We start from the raw sequence: 19,384 nt of genomic DNA, 5'->3' as shown, positions 1-19,384 counted from the left end.
CGCACTGTCAGGACATCCCATTCCATCTTCTCTTTTCCTGCTGTTGACTCTCAGTCTTCACTTCTCATTTCTAGTATTCAGGTAGACAACCCCGCAGAGTTTCAGCATCTCACAAAGAATGATCTCTATTGGTCTCCCTTTCTGTCTTTCTCTTTCATAAAAATAACTGAAATTCTTGGACGGTGTATTTATTTGATCATGTTGCATTAAATGCCCAGTTTTGAACTAGGCAAGTAGAACATGGCCGTTCTGCTGTCAGGTGGACAGAGTGGAGGAACAATGATGTTCTTGGGGTGAAAACAAACAGACAAAGGCAGAGCAGACAATAGACCCCCACTCTCTCTACATGGAACTCCCGGGATAACTTCTCTATTTTATTTTCATTTTGCACTAGGATGGATTAGGATACCTATGTAAAGTAGCCATCATCTCTATGCCCTGCATGTAGTCTTGAATCTGCCCTTATATCTGTGCAATCTTAGTACATCACAGTAACTTTTTGGGGCTCTGTACGTCCTTTGTTAAATGACTATTCCAGCACACTATCCATCCTTTAACATAGGCCCACAAGCCTAAAAGGTATCAGTATTGTTTCCAACCCTAGTTCTGATCTTAGAGAAGTTATCCCCCTGAGAGGATGCAAAGGTTGCAGGAAAGCCTACTCCCTGTAGTTCTCGCTATTATCCTTCGAAGAAAACATCAGGAAAAACCTTAGCCATTTTCAGTTCCTTTGCTTGTGGCGAGTCAGAAATGAAAAACTGAAGCAAAGTAATGATGTCACCTTCCTCTTAAAAATAAAATCTTAACCAATTCTGCATCCAGCAAAAACTTGGCAGATATGGTCCCATGGTACTGAGCATTTAAAATGCATCTTTACTCTCCAAAGCCAGACCTTACAATAAATCTTCCTAGTTGTGTGGCCTCATCTTTGGCCAAGAGTCTGGAGAAACTCTAGAGGGTGAATTGTTGCCAGTGAAATACTTGTGCTATTTTGGTAGAAAACTCCAGAGGAGAAAGAGCAGCCAGAAAGCCCTCTTGCTGAGACTTCAGCTCCACAAGATCCTCTGAGCTCTTTGAAGATCAGGCCGGCCTCCCAGCCTCCCATGAGCACAACCGTGAAGAACAAGCCTGAAGAATGTGAGATGTGGATAGACAGGTTCAGAAAGCTGGAAAATGCCCTCTACCTGTGTGATCCCAGAAACACAGGTGATGTATACATTTCAACATGCCTATCTATTTGTGTTTCAGTCAAAATGGGGACACCACACTTTTAGTCCTTTCCTACAGGTAATATGATTTATATATAAACCATATGCTTGGCACTGTGCTTAGCACCATCAAGAAATACAGAGATGAATCAGACAAGCATCCCCCCCTGATAGTCACTTCCTGTCTCTGACCCTTCCTTCATTCTACTTACTGCCCAAATCGAATCCAGAATCCAATCTTAAAATTGTCCAAATTAAAATATCTCCTGGCCCCCTATTCGTCCTAGAATGACCGTAAGGTCCTTAGCCAGGCAAAATTCTGCCTACCTGATGCATTTCTCCTCATACTGTTGTTGTTCTCTGGATGGCTCCACCATGTCAGAATGAGTCACTTCCCATTCCTCACACACACTTTGCTTTGCCTTATGTCTGCGCCTTTCCTAAACCTAACCCTTCCATCTGAGCTTCCTACCCCACCCCCAACTTGTCTACCTGTTAATTAATACCTAAATATCTTTGTGTTTGAACAAAGCACTCCTCTGGGAGTCATCAGACAGCCTTCACCTGGCCCCTCAGGATTCTTGAACATCCACTAACATATTTGATACATTGCATTTTAAAATCAGAAGTCTTACTACCATTTCACCAGCAGACTATATCACTCTTTTTATACCCAGTACCTACTGTTCAACAAATATTTGGAGCTGGGTAAGGAACAGGCAAATGAATAGTCATGTTTAAACAAATCCAAGACTAGAAGATGGTAAGTGCCATTAGAATATGCTTTGTGGAGATTCAAAGGAAGGAGAGTCCTTTCTTGGGGTCAAAGAAGGTTCTGTAAATGCTAACTTGAGTATTAAACAGTAAGTGCAGTTAGGCACAAAGGAGCGATATAGAGAAACTTTTTGGCAAAAGTGCAAGACTGGCCAAGCAAAATGCTATGCAGGAAGCCCCTTTAGGGAGCTCAACTCTGGCAGAATAGGGACCATTCAAAGAATACTAAACGATCAAGACAGTAATATAAAAGGGGCCACAGAGTGAAATGATTCAATGCCAGAGCAGAAAGTTGCAAACATGACTTAATTCAGAGTTTCTAAACCCAGGCATGGTTTGATGAAGTTGTCATTCAGAAAGAAACATAGGATGAAAAAGAAAATAAGAGAGGAAAGGGAAAAGGAGGCTGTTGCAGTGCCCATGAGAAAGAAAGTATCTAGAACTAGTTCAAAATCTAGGAGTAAAGAAGAGGGAACAAATGCAAAAGTATATAGATGGGGACTGGGAAGGTGGCTCAGTGGTAGAGTGTTGCCTTGCATGTATGAGGCCCTGGGTTCAGTTCCTCAGCACCACATACGCAGAAAAAGCTAGAAGTGGTGCTGTGGCTTAAGAGGTAGAGCGCTAGCCTTGAGCTGAAGAGCTGAGGGACAGCGCCCAGGCCCAGAGTTCAGGCCCCACAACTGACAAAAAAAAAAAAAAAAAAGTACATGGATGAAAACTGTTGAGCTGGTTTGCAGTGTGCCACAGGAGGAGGTGAGGTAAACCTTAGTACTCTCTAAAAGTAACCTTACGACAATAGCAATGCCTTCATTTACTTTGTATGTGTTTATTTTTTAATCTTAATTTGCCTTTTCTTTTGGTTTGATCTTTTCGTTACATTATTTCCAAAGCAATTTAATTCTAGACCACCCAAAATATAACTACCATATTATATGCAGGATTTTTAATAATTTTTCTGAAGAAAGAGAAAATAGCCCCCAAACTGAATGTAAAAGATTCATTTTCATAATCCCATCACTATATTAGAGAACAGACCAAGAGAAAGGATATGACATGGTCTCCAATTGAAACTTCTTATCATATGCAAGATACAGAGATTGAAAGAACAGTTAAAAATGGAAAGAAAATAATGGCATAGAATAAATTATTATAGATGAACACAAGTGAGTGTCTCTGAAAGAAAGACAACAGACAGATAGACATGGCAGAAAAGTTTGTGTGTAGTTACCCAATGGGGTGACTATATATAACAGTATGTATTTCAAGAAAGCAAGAAGAAAGGATTTTGTTTCCCTACAAAGAAAAGATAAATATTCAAGGAGAAAGATATGTCTCTGCTAATTATATTGGTATCTTTCAAGTATATATATCAAGGGTATGCCTTGTAAATATGTATAATTTTATATCAATTGAAAAATTTTAAGACGAAAAGAAATAAGAGGAAGCTCTCCATGAAGCAGGGGTACTGGAGAGGGCTCCGGAGAAGATGGAGACTGGTACTTCAAGATGAAGTGTGGAAGACTTTGGAGTTGGATAGGACATCTGAGACAATGTTCTGCAAAGGTTAGAGGTTGAGCAGAAGCATAATGGGGTACAGGGTGAATCTGACAGTCTTCAAAGTGTACAGTAGATCATGATTCATAGGAGGGTAAAATTCACCTTACTTACGAATCAACAGAGCTTAGATGGAGGGTTTTCCTCTACCTAGAATCACCCAAAAGATGTTCCAGCTGAGCTAGAGTATTTAGAGAAGATTCTGAAAGAAAGAAGATGTAAAAGGTATGAACAGCTGAGTTTAGGTGTACATATCAGCGTTAGGAGTGGAGTGGTGAAGTTACAAGTAATACACAATCAAATAAAAACCAGTCTCCGTAGACAGAAAAATTGTTGCCTAAGGAAAACGATGTCAAGTGGGATTGATAGATGATGGATCATAAAATCAGAAACTCAGTTGCTAAGAGACTCCCCAAAGAGTGGGACCTTTCTCATAGGAACAGAACAGTTCTGAGGGAAAATGAAGTTCTGTTGACTTTGGAGACAGATTCCGGCAGATTTGAAATGCCTTTCTCATGGCCTCTTCACTGTTTATGCCTATTTTTTTCTGTTTCTATGAAATCCATTAGCTCCTCAACAGCCAAGGAATGTGTCAGCCAGATTTGGGAACGTCTACAACTGTCTTTAATGAGGAAAGAGGATTAACTGAGGTCATTTGGTTGGTTTATTAGCCACAGCATTTCACAGACCATGAAGGCCTCCTTCTAGACGCGGAGCAGATGACACTTCCTTTACTCACAGATGAATCACTGTGCTTTATTATGTGCAAGAAAATATGTAGGACAGGGTGTTCTTCATCCAAAAAGATGAAGGCAGACTATCCATCATCAAATCACTGTTTCTGGGAACCTACCGCGTTTACCCTCTAATGGGTTTGTCAAGAAAATAGCCTTGAGGAGAAGAAATAAAGAATGACTCTGAATAACTGGTCATGTTTGCTAAAGAAAGAAGCGTGGTTGGGATAAATGTCTGAGCAAATAGTGCACTTGGAAGTGGCCCAATGAACCAAAGGCTAGATACAAAGTATTTTCAAGTTCAAGGTGGCAGGAGGCCTGGAAGTATATTCTCTACATGGTCCTGGACTTTCCATGCACTTCGTCACCAAGTTCTCACATCAACACTTGATGAAGGTATTAGGACCCTTGTTTACAGAGGATAGCAAGTAGGAAGTGCAGCCATAATTCAATCCTTGCTGTATTTGATGACTCACTAGAGCCAGTTCTAGAGACATACAAGAACATGCGGTTTTGGTTTTTGTTTTTTTAACAGAAGATTTGGGGACAAGTCCCAGACTCCACTAGTTGTTGAGTCCTGAAAGCTAGTCATGTAAATTCTCTGAGTTTCATCTATAAATTAGGACTGGGATTAATAAAACATGCCTCCTGGAGTTGAGAAAGGATCAGATGAGATAAAATATTTGGCAGCTCTCTGTAAACTGTAACCATGAAGTGGATGTTAAAGTGGTTCTTATTAACTCTTGTGTTTTGGTTCTGGCTGCAAAAGGACAGACTTTTTAACGCTGAGACAGATTGTTAGGGATATTTTAGGTTTCCACTTTGGACCACCACCCATTGGCAGAGTAATTCAGACAGATCTAAATTTCACTGAACGTTTCACACTAAGAACCTCTACCAATGGCAAAGATGACAAGAAAAAGTAATAATACCACTGGAATTGCTAGATGAAAATTTTGACATTACTTTGTATTTCTAATTAGAATATGAACTAAATGTCATGTAGCATAATAATTATTTCATTTCAATGTATACATATATACTTGAAAAGTATTCTTAAGTTAATTATTATAATTGTCTTGTTGTGATTCTTGGCATTAATGAGTACTTACAAGTACTGGCCACTGTACTAAGAGCTAATTATGTTACTGATTTTTCACAAAATTTCATTCTTTCTTTATAACATTTAAAGTGAGGTTCAAAAGAAACTTTTTTTAAAAATCCCAAAACTTGGGGCTGGGAAGGTGGCTCAGTGGTAGAGCGCTTGCCTTGCATGCATGAGGCCCTAGGTTCAATTCCTCAGCACCACATAAGCAAAAAGAAAAAAGCCAGAAGTGGTGCTGTGGCTCAAGTGGTAGAGCACTAGCCTTGAGCTGAAGAGCTGAGGGACCGCACCTAGGCCCAGAGTTCAGGCACCATGACTGGACCCACACACACACAAAAAAATCCCAAAACTTGTAGTCAGAAACTTACATCATTGCCATTGACTTACAATTCCAGAAGAAGGATCTAGGGAAATGTTTAAAGGGAGAAAAACCTAAGAGCAAACACTCAATTCAGAGACTTTCTAAGTTGTGTATAGTCTAAGGTAAAGAATGAAGTTGATTCAGGGAAAATGGACAAGTATATTGGACAAGTCAACCAATAAATAAATGGGAACAGAATAAAACAGAAGTTCACCTGAACATATAGCTTACTGTTAAGTCTAGAAGAACTCCCAAAGGAGAACAGATGCTAGAAAAGAATCGGCCTCACGCTCTCTTCACAGGAAAGCACACCTCTCCATGGTATGTCAAGCCAGACTGACAAGTTATCTACCACTGCCCAGCTCTGGAAGACTAATAAAGGTCTTCTCTAAAATGAAGCATTGCCTCTAGGTTTTTGGAGAAATAACTTTAAAATCGCATTCTCTATAGGTAACGGAGAGTAAAAAGAGCACAGGGGATTATCTTTCATTTCCAGAAAGGATATTTGAAAGCTCTTTATTGACAATTGTAACAGATGTCTTCACAATTCAAGAAACATATGAGGAAACAATATGAAACATATTTGAATCCCTGTCTTTCCCCCTCGTTCCTAAGGCAACGCTATATGAGGAAACTCGATCAAATAATGTGGAGATGCTAGATCTCAGTTCCTCCCTTTGTGAAATGGATTGTTGGGAGGATTGAGTGAGTTAATACTGCCAAAATGCTTGGTAAAGTATAGTAAATCTTATCCAATAATGTGTTGTCATTATTATTATTTTGTAGTTGTCTTCTAATTGATATTAGGCATAACTCAGTTTCCCAATGGGTCAGCAAGTTCCAGAGATAGCAGATCAGTTCTATAATTTTTTTTTTTTTTGGTCAGTTATGGGGCTTAAACTCTGGGCCTGGGCACTGTCCCTCAGCTCTTCAGCTCAAGGCTAGCGCTCTACCACTTGAGCCACAGTGCCACTTCCAGTTTTCTGAGTGGTTTATTGGAGATAAGAGTCTCATCTTGTCCAGGCTGGCTTTGAACTGCGATCCTCAGATCCCAGCCTCCTGAGTAGCTAGGATTACAGGCGTGAGCCACCAGCACCCAGCTTTATAAATTCTTTATACTCCCCAAGTCATGTATCTAAGCTCATGATTCAGGCATATGAATGAGTTGGTGATCTTTAATGATACTTAGATGTACATTTAAAACTTCTCTCAACAACTGCCATGCCTCCCTAACCTTTCTATGGAATGAAAATTGGCATTGGCTGGCATTGCCCTGTGTAGTGTGTGGGTATCAGACTGTATCCTGAGCTGGTATGTAGCCCTACCTCTATGTCACAGGTTCAACCTTTGATCCTTGAGAAGCAAAGCAATTTCCCTAGGAGCTCCCAGCTAGAAAACAGCACAGGGAATGCCGGTCCGGAAATGCACTTCAAAGGCATTGTTTCAACCCTGCATGTGTAGGAACATGTTTGTATACTTTGATAAGATTTAAAAAAAAAAAACTAGAACATGTGGAGATACTTTTTTTTACCACGCACCCCAAAACTTTCAACACTTGGCTTTAAAAGTTGTGTGGCTCATATGGAGTTGTATGCAAGTGTACACAAGCCTATTAACTAAATTCTGGTTTATGCAGGGGAAAATTCAAAGGGTGTAACCCCTTAGAAAAACGAATTCACAGTCCAACAAAATGAATACCCAGGAAGCTGGTACTTGAGAATGGGGGGAAAGGGAATGAAAAGGAAGGGATTAGACAAATAAGAGGAAGTAGGGAAGAATGTAGTCATCATGCTCAATGCATGTCCTATGAGACTAGGAAAATTGAAGGGAGGGGAGATTGGAAAAGAGGGGAGATTGTAGAATGATTGAAGGGGTGACATTGATCAAGATGCATTGTTGAGTAGTCACCACTTTGTACAACTACTAAAAATGAGAGTTTTTAAGGAGTAGTATGGTTATAAGGCCAAACTTAAATTGCTTTAGAACTTATCTGTGATGGTTATTAGACTTCATCTCCTCCTGTCCCTCCCCAAGTCACACAGAAATTCCTTCCAAAATCTCAGACGCACATCTGGGACTCTAAATACTTTGGAAGGTGGCATTTGATTTTTAAGATGCTTAAAGTTTCAAAGCTTAATACCTAATATCCACCTCAAAGTCACTTGAGCTCATATTTTTTATTCTCTCCTTTCTCTTTAACAAACCCGCCACCCATCCAATCTACTCACAGGGCTTCTGGAGAAGGAACGAGCCAGACGCCTAATTCATAACTACAATGTCATTTACAACCTGTCCCTCAGCCCTTGGAAAATCAACCAGGCTATGCAGAAATTTCGCAAAGGGGAAGATTTGGTCTTGGAGCCAGCTCTGCGGTACTTGAAGGAGCTGTAATACTAGGCCATGCTGTGAGGGCACACATCACTCTCAACTCACTTTGAACCCGGATGTGTTTAAACAGCCTGAATGTAGTGGCCCAGGCATTATCAGAGCTGAGATCCATGAGACTGAGATCCATGGCCTTGGTTTCTGACTATGATGTTTGCCCCACAGCAATTCAGAATGACCAGAAGAGATACCACTTTTCTTTGTTAATATTATACGAACTCACTTACTTTGCTTTTCTATGATAATAAAGCATATTATTAACATGGTATGTTTGATATTTTTCAACACTGCTGATTAAATAATGATGGTGTTTGCAAGCCCCACTTCTATGTATTAACATCATTCTCTGTCTCTGTCTCTCTGTCTCTGTCTCCCCTTCTTTTTCCCTCTCTCTTTGATAAGTAGCATTTTGCATTTTTCCCTATGGCTGTGTCAGTGTGAGCTTCTACTAGAGGCTGAGTAGTAAAGCCTTGTGTCTGTTTATCTTGAGACACCTTCTCCAGTAGAACCTTCTGGGTGTGATTCTGTGTGATGAGGCTTGCTTAGAGTCAACTGTGGAACCACATCTCTCTAAGCGCCTTGGGCTTTGGCCTTTTAAAGATGGTGAGAATTCAGAATGTCAAAGGCAGGATCTCACCAATGGGCAGACTGTCTCTCAGGTGTGTGAACCTCAGTACTTCACCATCTTCCCAGGAAGCACAATGAGATGATAACCCACTCCACCTGGCACACAGACATGGCCCATGAGGTGAAATTAGTGTATTTTATTCTTACACAGTATTTTACTTTATGCTATTTAATAGACCTTTTTCTCTTTTACCTGGAAATGGTCATGAGCCAATAGAGAATAAAGACTTGTTCTCATTCCTGTTATTTTCTGCTTGCACTTGCTCTTAGCAAACAAATTAGAAGGTTACTGTGCCCATCCTACAGATGAGACATGGGGTAATTATTTATTTACTCGTGGTCTAACAGTAACTGTGGTAGGATTAGAACCAGTGAAGAACTCTGTCTGACAACACCATACAGACACAGTTACAGCAAATAACCTACAGAATTCACTGTCTCTCTAGGAAGTTTGGCAGTAAATCCAAATTGGGGACCACCATCTTCATTTTTGTCTCTCCATCACAGAGCCCAGATTCTTCTCAGAGTAGGTGCCTAGGGAACGCTATTGGACAGAGCCTGCATAAGAACATGTTGAAAACCCAGCTACTCTCTGCCCTCTTCCAGTCCCCCAGCTCCACCACCACCCTAGGGGCTGGAATAAAGGGTATTTTCAGGTTGCCTTGGTGTGGTTTATACAACCAGAAGCACAATGGGGCACAGTCCAAAGCATTTGCTAAGTGCTTGCTGACTCTTCAGAGGAATTTCCCAAGATCATTAGGAGAAACAATAACAAGGGGGTTTGATATTCTAATTGGGATCAGAAATTGGACTGCTTTTCGAGCTGGCCAGGGAACTGTGAAGCTCAGAAAACAAATGTCTGCCTTTCTTCTCTCCCTGTCTTCACTCCCTCCCTCCTAAGAGCCTTTCAGCTGCAGTTCCAAGGCTCCTTAGCAACAAAGGCAGTTCAGGGAGAGCCTGGGTGTCTCAGGAATGCCAGCCATGGCCCCCCTCATTAGCATGGAGGGGCCCTCATCTGCCTGCACAGTTGGCCACGGACCGACCCTGCAAAAGGCAAAGTAGATTGGGGGGAGGCCCAGCATTGAAGGGTGGTGTGTTGGGAAGTGGGAAGCCTCCACAAAAGTTTCCAAACAAAAGGAGTCAATATTATTTGTGGAGCCATCAGGCTGCCTGGGGCACAATATGGCTCTGCCTTGGCTACGTGCTCTCTCTCCAGGTTCTGTGTGAAGGCTTGGGATCTCCCCAGATACATCTTGGCCTGAAATGCCACCACCGTTGGCATGTGTCTGTCCTCCTCTCACTCCTGTCCTGTTTTCTCCTCAGACTCAGTTTTTCCAGGTTGGACAATGGGTGGACTCCAACTGGCAGTCAGGGTGCCCAGAGGAGGGGGGTGGTTGACAAAGGGTAAATGGTCAGATGGTAGGACAATCAGGAACAGATGGCGCTGCTGGGAATGGATTCCAGACAAATTCACAAGCAGATTGAGCTCTGACAAAGGCCGAGTGAGACTTATCCAGTGAAGAGCAACTGGCACTTGGTACTAAGCCCTTGCTCAAAACACGCATGCCACTCTCCCACACTGTCTCCAACGCTTACACAAGGGAGACATGTTCCCAGGTTTTATCTCACCAGAATTCCAAAGTACTGGTCCATGGGCCAGCTCCTGGAAGATTACAACAGGCAAAGCTGTCTGTCAGCATTCTCACAGAACTCGCCTGAAGTAGAGTTTCTTTCAGCCTCCATGTGCTTGAATATCTTCAAGGACATGGATCTCACTACTTGGCATCTTGTATTCTCAGACAGACTCTTAATTCTTGTCCTTCTAAAATAAGCACCCACCTTCCCTGAGGTCAGACAGAATTTAAACATTGGCACAGTAACCCCCGGTGCCAGGCCTTGCTTAAGGGATAGTTTGCAAAAGGGAGTGTGTACAGAAGAGGGAAATTTAGACAACGTGTTATGTAGTTATTTTCTAACGATACTGTAACAAAATGCTGCAAGCTGAGTAAACAACTGAAATGTAGTCTCACCATCTGAAAAGTAGAAGCCCAGAATCAAGGTGTCCTCAGAGGTAGTTCCTTCCAAAAGGGCTGAGAAGGAAAATCCATTCCAAGCCACTTCCCTAGCTTCGCTTTGCTGGCAATCTGTAGTGTCCTTTGGTCTATAGATTAATGATACATGACTTGGGTGTCTGATCTCATTTTCACTATGATATTCTCATTTCTCTATGCCCAATACTCTCATAGTGAATTAGGGCCCACCATGAGGATTCCTTGGGACCTGGAGCACCACTGTAAAGATTCTAGTGCCAACTACACTTGTGTCCTGAGTCCCTGGAAGGATAGAATTCCAACAGATCTTTTGTGCTGTCCCATGGTACAACCCACAATGGCAAATGGAAAAATAATGGTATGGCTGCGATAAGCACTTAATTATATGTGCCCTGGGAAAATGAGAACACAGTGAGAGAGAGAAATGTCTCCAGTATATTTTTTACCAATGTACTTTTTATTTTCAAATAATAATTTAGTATCCCTCAGAACTAGATCTGTGCAAAGTATGATGGGAAATACCATTATAGGTAAAGTTCCAACACTTCATCTTCCAAACCACCTCAAACACCAATGGATTCATTAACTACTTCCAAGGCATATATTTGGTCTTAGATTGTGAGCCGCCAGTATGTCAGGATCATCTCTAGGTAGGTGTGATTTGTAGGGGATAACAAATAACCATTGATGAATCATTGAAAACAAGTGTCACAAAACTGCATTCTGACTAAAGTGCTGTCATTGCCACCAAACATGACCAAATGCAGCCTAGCTAACCTGTTCTGGAAATCAACATCTCATTGCCCAGCCCTTCCTACTTCATATGCCCAATATTCCTCCATCTTTATTTCAGCCACATGGATGGCCCACTGTTTTCTAAAGACATAATGAGTTGGGGGGTTTTCTTGGTGCTAGTCCTGGAGCTTGAACTCTAGGCCTGAGCACTGTCCCAGAGTTTCTGTGCTCAAGGCTAACACTCTACCACTTGAACAACAGTCCCATTTCTGGCTTTTCTTTGAGTGTGGTTAAATGGGGATAAGAAGCTCACAAATGTTCCTGCCCAGGCTGGCTTCAGACTGTGATCCTCAGATCTCAGCCTTGTGAGTAGCTAAAATTATACCCATGAGCCACTGGGGCCCAGCGTCTTTTTTCCTCATTCTTAACTGTTGAATTGTAATGTATTCTGCCAAGTCTAAATCATATGTCTCTTTACTGTACAAAATTCTCCATAACCCAAACCCTGACTTTCATCTTCTATTTTTTACTTTCACTCTGGGGAAAAAAACCTTTCCAATCAAGCCATCTCAACTGTTCCCAATATAGCTGACCTTAGTTAATAACACTTCCTCCTTACTCAGCCTTGCATTACCTGCCCTTAGGTTTGGCATGGGGGAGAAAGAATGAAGAGACACAAAGGTACCCACCATTGGCCATGCCTCCTTGAGGAACTGGCTTCTGACCAGGTCAATTTCAGTGGCCTAGATCTCATCTAGGGTGTGTTTCCAAATGTGCCTCCGTGCTCAGAACAACACTGAGAGTGTCCAGAAATAGGGTGTCACATGAGAAGAGAGATGGCCTTTTCAAGTGAGGAAACAGGGGCTCAGAGAAGTTATGTGGCTTTGCTCTTGAGTCAAGAGAGTTAGAGATGGGACCTGTCTTTCTTCCGTATAGTTCTTCCTTACTAGATCTGGCAATCCAACTGCATCCTAGCTTGGATCTAGCTTGCCAGAGTAGAACTTCCCATTTCCATGAACCAGACAGGCAGGATTCCAGGAACTTTGGTCCCACATGACACATTTGAAGATTTGGTTCCCTGACCTCATGCCAAAGTTCTATGAATCTAAGCTAAGCAAAAGATGACTCGATAGGGTGCACAAGCTGTAGGTCAGATTCTGTAATTTCAACAATTGTGTATGTCAGCCCCTAGAGGTAGGAACTATTTCTACGTTATGAAGAGGTGAGGCTAGAAAAAGGAGCAAAGTGATCATAACTTACATGAATATATTCCCATATCTGAAGCTTCTGATCACCCCGCACCTTGTGAGAACACAGAGAAATGTGCAATGTCCTGAGGACAGCTTCTTTCTGATATCTGCTTGGGCTCTTCTATGAGGGGACAAGAAAGAAGAGGTCAGCCTGTGTATTCTGCCTGTGCAATTTAGGACTTGCCAAGTAACTTCTATGAACCAGACCTTAGAAAATGGTCTGGATGGATTTCTAAAATGTGTATCCATTCTTCCTTAGCAATGCTCTTACCCAAGTACCACTGACTAACTTGGACTTTCTTCTGATACTTCTAGAAGCAATCTGTTGATAAATTTTTGTCCTGGTTCTTAACAGGCTCCTGATTCAGTCTTTCTCACTCTGACCCAGCCATGCTTCCCCTCCACCCTTTTCTGAGATCCTGGTGACAAATGGGTGGATAATTCCTATCCACCTAGGTTGGTTGCTTGCTAATCTGAGTCTGTTCCAAATAATAAAGACAAAATACAGATATACTTTAGAAAGAAGGGAGCATTTGTCATCCTTACCCATCTACCCATTCACTCAATCACCTTTTTGTGCTCATGCTGTGCTGGGTACCTGCCCCGTAGCAATGATAAGGTGGAGCTCACAGGATGTTAGAGACCATTGACACCGAAGCTGTAGAGAACAGTGGTACCTCAGTGCTGTGTGAGACGGGAAGCTGAAAGCTCAGCCATCACTGAGAGCCATGCGTTTCACAACTGTCGTTAGAGAAGGCTTCCTAGAGTAAGACTCAGTCACATGTTGGCAAAGGAAAATGAACTACCCTGGAAGAGAGTGGGTGGAGCATTTAAGGGGCAGGGATGAATTTTTTAGGTGTGACACACAAGATGAGCAAAGATTCTGCAGCATGATCTACTGTATGCCTTGGGAATTGTCAGCTACAGTTGCATGTGCACGTGATGTTCTTGATGAAAGAGAAGGAGGCAAAGTCAAAGGAGGCAGAATTGACCCTGAAGGCCCCTGGATATGTGGCTAAGACTCTGCACAGATGACACAGAGACCTGATGCAGCCAGCTGAATGTTCTGATCAGTCAAGGGCCATCCGGGGGAATAGGCTGAATACCCAAGAACCCTGGTAAGAAAGAATAACCCTATGAAACACTAGCTATGCCCATTGGGTGAAAGCATTTCATTAAACTTCATTTTCTTCATCAGGAAAGAAGGCTTTCAAGTACCTACTTTGGAGGATTATGGTGAGGGTTGAACATAAAATATAGATAATGATGGCTATGCATTTTATAATATCCATGACCTGTAATAACCTGATCACAAAGACAAAGGAACTCACCTGAAAACTATCTTTCTTAGGGAAAGAAATGTCTTAGGACATGAAAGGATGTCATCAATGGAAGAGCTTCAAGGGAGTCATTGACACATAGAAGTAAATAATTTATGTTTGGGCCATTTCTAATAGCCCCGTGATTATTCCTTCCCCCTACCAATGGTGCTGGTAGCTGCAGTGCATTAGTTAATTTCATGGCCCTGTTGTGAATCTTACAATATTTCATCCTCCTAATTCAAAATATTCATTCCAAGTGGTTCCAACTTCACAAATAAATAATTCCTGTCGTAAAATGGAGTTTTTCCATCTGCCCAACCCATTTTCCATCTGTTCCTACGAGCTCATGGCAGGACGGAGCTGGGTCGTGAGGCTCCTTTGATTAGTCTTGATTTAAGGAGAGCTAGCTTTCTCCCAGATGGATTGTGCATTAGGGATAAAGATTGGTTTCCACTGTTACTAGTTACCATGTTAGAAAGGAGTTGTAGAGACTGAAAAATATGTACTAGATAGATAGGAGGAAACAGGAAGAGACACAGTGGCTGAGCTCTCACCGAGACTGACAGCTTGTAGGCTACGCACACATTCTATATGGATATATATCCATATCACGAAAGCCTCATTGTATAATTGCAAGAACCCAACAGGTGCGTGTGATGATGTCCACCTGACAGGCTTAAACACCTGTGTCAGGTCACATCATTTCTAAATAGGGCTACAACTGCTTCTAAATGCGGGTTCTTTCCACAACCCCAGACATTCAAAAGAACACTGTGCTTTTTGAATGGGGAAGTACACTGGCCAAATGACAGTGACTTAATTTCTTTCATTAAAACCATGTTATACTATGATAAAGATGCTCCCCATGAAATAGAGGTCATTTATTGTCATCCTTACACTTACATAGAGCAAGACAGAAGAAGAAAATCACCCCCCTGTAGGACCCCCCCCCCCCCCCAGACAGAGGCCTAATTTAGAAAAGGCAGTGGACTATGCAGTAGGAAACGTAGATCCACATTCTGGATTCGCAACTTATTATCATAATGATGAGAACAAATCACTTAACTCTCTGAGGCTTGGTTCCCTCAACTGCAAGGTGATCATTTCTGTGAGGTCACATATGGAACAGTCTCCCAAGGCTTGGAAAGGCAAAGCTTTAAGGATCATTAAAGAACATCGAGGGTGCAGCGTTTGTTAGCAATAAAGCTTTGTGCAAATATTACCTGACATTTTAATTTCTTTGCTCGCCTGCCACATGATAAGGAGCTTGTGTCAGAATGTAAGTCAGCTCACGCTCTCCTCACCGAAAAAGTCGTGCCATAAAAAAATTGCTATCTGAACTAATTGGTGTGCTTAGTGATAGAGTTAATTTCCTTCACCAGGGATGGAGTAAACAGACAATGGATCCATGCCAGTGGGGACCCACTTGCCAAGTCTTGCTATCTATATCAGCTTGAAGAGAGTAGATGACGTAATTATAGAGAGAAGAATGCCTGGGATTGAAGCCTGAGCTCACTGCTCTTCCGGGAGTTCAATCAGTTCTCTCTTTGATACAAATGTGATTACCAATATCAAATTCATAGATTGTTTGTAAGCACCAGATCACTTATTACTGCCACCACTTTTATCATCATCAAACCTAAGTAACTGGCCTCCTTGGCTGTCCTGGTGGCAGTAATAAGTGAATGGTATACATCGTAGATATAACTCAAGGGCAGTATATCACTGGCATCTGGTAAGTAACCAGAGATCAATATGCAGGAGACTTCCCTATGAAAGGCAATAGCCAACCTCCCAAAACAAGAGGACTGAGGTGGAAAAACATGCTCTAGACTCCTTCTCTGTGTTGAGCAAGGTCCTCCACCAACCAGTCAACATTTATTAATGGATGTCAGGTTTATTTGAACTGATAGCTTCATCAAAACCCCAGAGGATATTTGTCTTCTCCTTCTTCTATTCAGAAGTGAAAATCGTCTCTCTGTTTCTTCTGTCCTTCAGTTTTGCCTTCTAAAAGCACAGGTCCCCAGCTTGAGGAATTCAAGCAAGGTCAAGGGCACGAGGATTCCAAGTGAGGAGAGTTAAAATCCCTTTCCATGTCTAAGGCTCAAGAAGAGGAGAGGTCAAGGCAGCCCAGAGCAGCTGTCCTTGTTGAGACTAGGCTCCATGTCTCTTGACTATCTACCCCACCGTCTATCATGGGGGAGGAAGGACTTGTGCAGGAAGTCATGTGGTCATAAGCATCACTGCAGTCCAAGGCAGAAGACTTGGAACTAAGTCCTGCCCTCCCATACTCTCTGTGTTATTTGCTTATCATATGAAAGAAGAACCACCAAATATTAAATGACGACAATAAAATGTGTTTAGAACAATCTCTCCCTTCCTCTCTCTCTCTCTCTCTGTGAGTGAATAAAATAATAGTAATAAAATGCACCTACCTTATAGAACTGGTTGTAAGATTAAATGAGATCACCACTACAAGCATAAGCTGTCAGAAACATACAGCTTAGGTTCAAATCCCAGCTCTGCCAGTAATTAGCTATATGACTCTGAGGATGTCACTTGAGCCTTACTGTCCTCAGTTTCTTTGTCTCCAAAATGGGCCTAGTAATTTTATCGCCTACCTCCTATGACTACTTTTACTCCTACTACTGTTGTGAGATTTAATGATTGATCTACATGAAGTGTGTGTAGAATAGTGTCTGGTTCATAGCAAATCTTGGGCAGAGTGAGCTCCTATATTAAAACTAACCATCAACTTTCCTGATTGTCCCTAATGAAGTTAAAGAGAGGAGCAAATGCACTTTTCCTTAGAACGTCACAGAAATCTATGACAGACAAGAGACCAACTTTTTCTCCTAAGCTCTGACCATTATCATCCTGCCAAGCTCTATGTAAAGAAGAGGAGGCAACAGCTCCCTCTGCTGCCCACCGCTGAAGCCGCGCTATCCCCAGTCTGACAGCTTCATTAATATTCTGTCCTCCCTGCCCTGCCAGTCTTGCCTCCTAAATGCACTCCCTACACTGATGGAATTGTTTCTGTGCAGTGAATATCACCAGGAAGGCATTTTCCTATGCAGCTGACTCATGACTTTTTGCCATTCAAAAGGGACCATCATCTTTCTAGACTCTAGTTAGAATTTGAATAGCTGTCCTTTACCAGTTACCACTGGGAAGCAGTGCTCTGGAACCTCCTGAATCAAGGAGCGTATTCGTGCCACCTGTCCAGAAACAGGAATCAAAGCATGGTATCAGATTGTTTCCATCTACATGTCACATTGTAATGTGACTAAATATATTCATCTTGCTAAACAGAGGAAGGAAGGAGAAAGGAAGGAGGGGGGGAAGGAAGGAAGGAGAGAGAGAAAGAAAAAGAAAGAAAGGAAAAGACAGAGGAGAAAGAACAAAAAGAAATAGGAAAGATGAAGCCCTGAATTCTGCATCTCTTACTCCCTTCAAAAAAATCCCTGTATCAAGTCCAGAGGTGGGAAAATAGACTTTCTACCCAGATGGAACCCTTGAGGCAAGTAAAATGGAGAATATCCATTCCTTCAGAAAAGAGGAACATGCTCTTAGAACACCTACTATGCCAGAGTGTAGGGGTGCAGTTAGGTAGAAGAACAACTGTAATCCTAGCTACTCAGGAGCCTGAGATCTGAGGATCATAGTTCAAAGCCAGCGTGGGCAGGAAAGTCCATGAGACTCTTATCTCCAATAAACCACTAGAAAACCAGAAGTGGTGCTGTAGCTCAAGCAGTAGAGCACTCGCCTTGAGCTGAAGAGCGCAGGGACAACACCCAAGCCCAGAGTTCAAGCCCCTCGACCGAAAAAAAAACAAAAAGAACTTCTCAAGTTCAGCAGAACATTAACAGAGAGAACACCAAGTGACAAGTGAGACTGACCTGGGAATGCAAGGCTGGTTCGATGTTCAAAAATCAACGCAAATCATTTTACCAATAAACCAAAGAGAAGACAGCTGCACCAACAGAAAATAATGGAGACTAGCTTGATATTCCTCAGATATGAAGCCAAGAACCAGGCATCCCTAATGTCACAAATTCCTGAAAAAAAATATAGATCTAGAATCTATCTCTCTGGATTACAGAGTTATGAGACTGTGTCACTCATGCCTGGAGACAGAGAAGTTCTTGCACACATGAGGGCAGTGTAGTAGACCAACCCTACCACAGTATATGAGCAAGAGATTCTTGGGAAGGGACTAGAATGTTCCCGCAGAAATTTATACTTTCAGACACACTTTCCGGGTTTTCGATCTAATGTGGCTAATGTGTAGAAGAGGGCTTCCTCCTTCCTGTTTTATTCTATCCTGGACCCCAGCCTATAGGAAAGTGTAGTCCACATTTAGGACAAGTCTTTCCCCTTCCTTAATCCTCTGTGGAAACACTTTCACAGACATGTGAAGGAGGGGCTTCACTAGTCTTCTAGGTGCTTCTTAAACCTGTCAAGTTGACAATCAAAGTCCCTGCACTCCACCCAGTCACAACAATGGGCTGTGTGTGACCATCCTGCTTTACAAAGAGAATCAGAAAAGTCATTTAAATGGACAAAGTGATCACCAGTCAGGGGTAGACTTCAGACATAGATCTAGTCTTGAGACCAAAACCTGGGCTCATAACTAGTGCACCCGGCTTCATCTCAGAAAGATGAGAATGCCGGAGAAGTTAAGGACAGCATATTGTAGAGGTGAGTAGGCATTGTGAGTGGCCATGACAAGGAAGCCATTATAAACAGGAAATGATCCTTTATGCTAGGGAGGGTAAGCCAGGCTGCATGAAAGGAGGCTTGCTTGACTTTGACAGGACTGGAAAAGGTGAAGCTCAATGAAGGAAGGATATCACATTTCTAGACAGAGCTTCAGGCTAGGAGAGATATGCAGATAGTAAGCAAATAGTAATAGTGCCATTTGGAGGAAAGACAAAACCTCTTGGTGTTAGTATTTGGGAGATGTTTTGAAAGAAATGTGTTATTGAAGCCAGATGCTGGTGGCTCACACCTGTAATCCTAGCTACTCAGGAGGCTGAGATCTGAGGATAGAGGTATGAAGCCACCTTGAGCTGGAAAGTCCGTGAGACTCTTATCTCCAATAAACTATTTAGAAAAAGCGGTACAAAAGTGGTGCTGTGGCTCAAGTGGCAAAGTGCTGGCCTTGAGCAAAAGAAGCTCCGGGACAGTACCCAGGACTTGAGTTCAAGCCCTGGGACAGAAAGAAAGAAGGAAAGAAGGAAAGAAAGAAAGAAAGAAAGAAAGAAAGAAAGAAAGA

General features: G+C 42.1%; 1 protein-coding gene across 2 annotated transcripts in view; it reads left to right on the top strand.

Moving 5' to 3' along the window:
* Positions 1-8,338, top strand: part of CUNH1orf87 (chromosome unknown C1orf87 homolog) — a 70,795-nt gene extending 62,457 nt beyond the window's left edge. For both annotated transcript variants that reach the window (XM_069987050.1, XM_069987049.1), the window contains 2 exons: positions 999-1,206; positions 7,967-8,338. In XM_069987050.1, the coding sequence (XP_069843151.1) occupies positions 999-1,206; positions 7,967-8,127 (369 nt within the window). In that variant the 3' untranslated portion in view covers positions 8,128-8,338. The remainder of the gene's footprint in view (positions 1-998; positions 1,207-7,966) is intronic.
* The last annotated feature ends 11,046 nt before the right edge of the window (positions 8,339-19,384 follow it).

Source organism: Dipodomys merriami, unplaced genomic scaffold, assembly GCF_024711535.1.
Source record: "Dipodomys merriami isolate MVZ:Mamm:240054 unplaced genomic scaffold, mDipMer1.0.p SCAF_34, whole genome shotgun sequence".
NCBI lineage: Eukaryota > Metazoa > Chordata > Mammalia > Rodentia > Heteromyidae > Dipodomys > Dipodomys merriami.
Note: the sequence above shows the minus strand (reverse complement) of the source record. Positions and strands in the feature narration are given on the sequence as shown.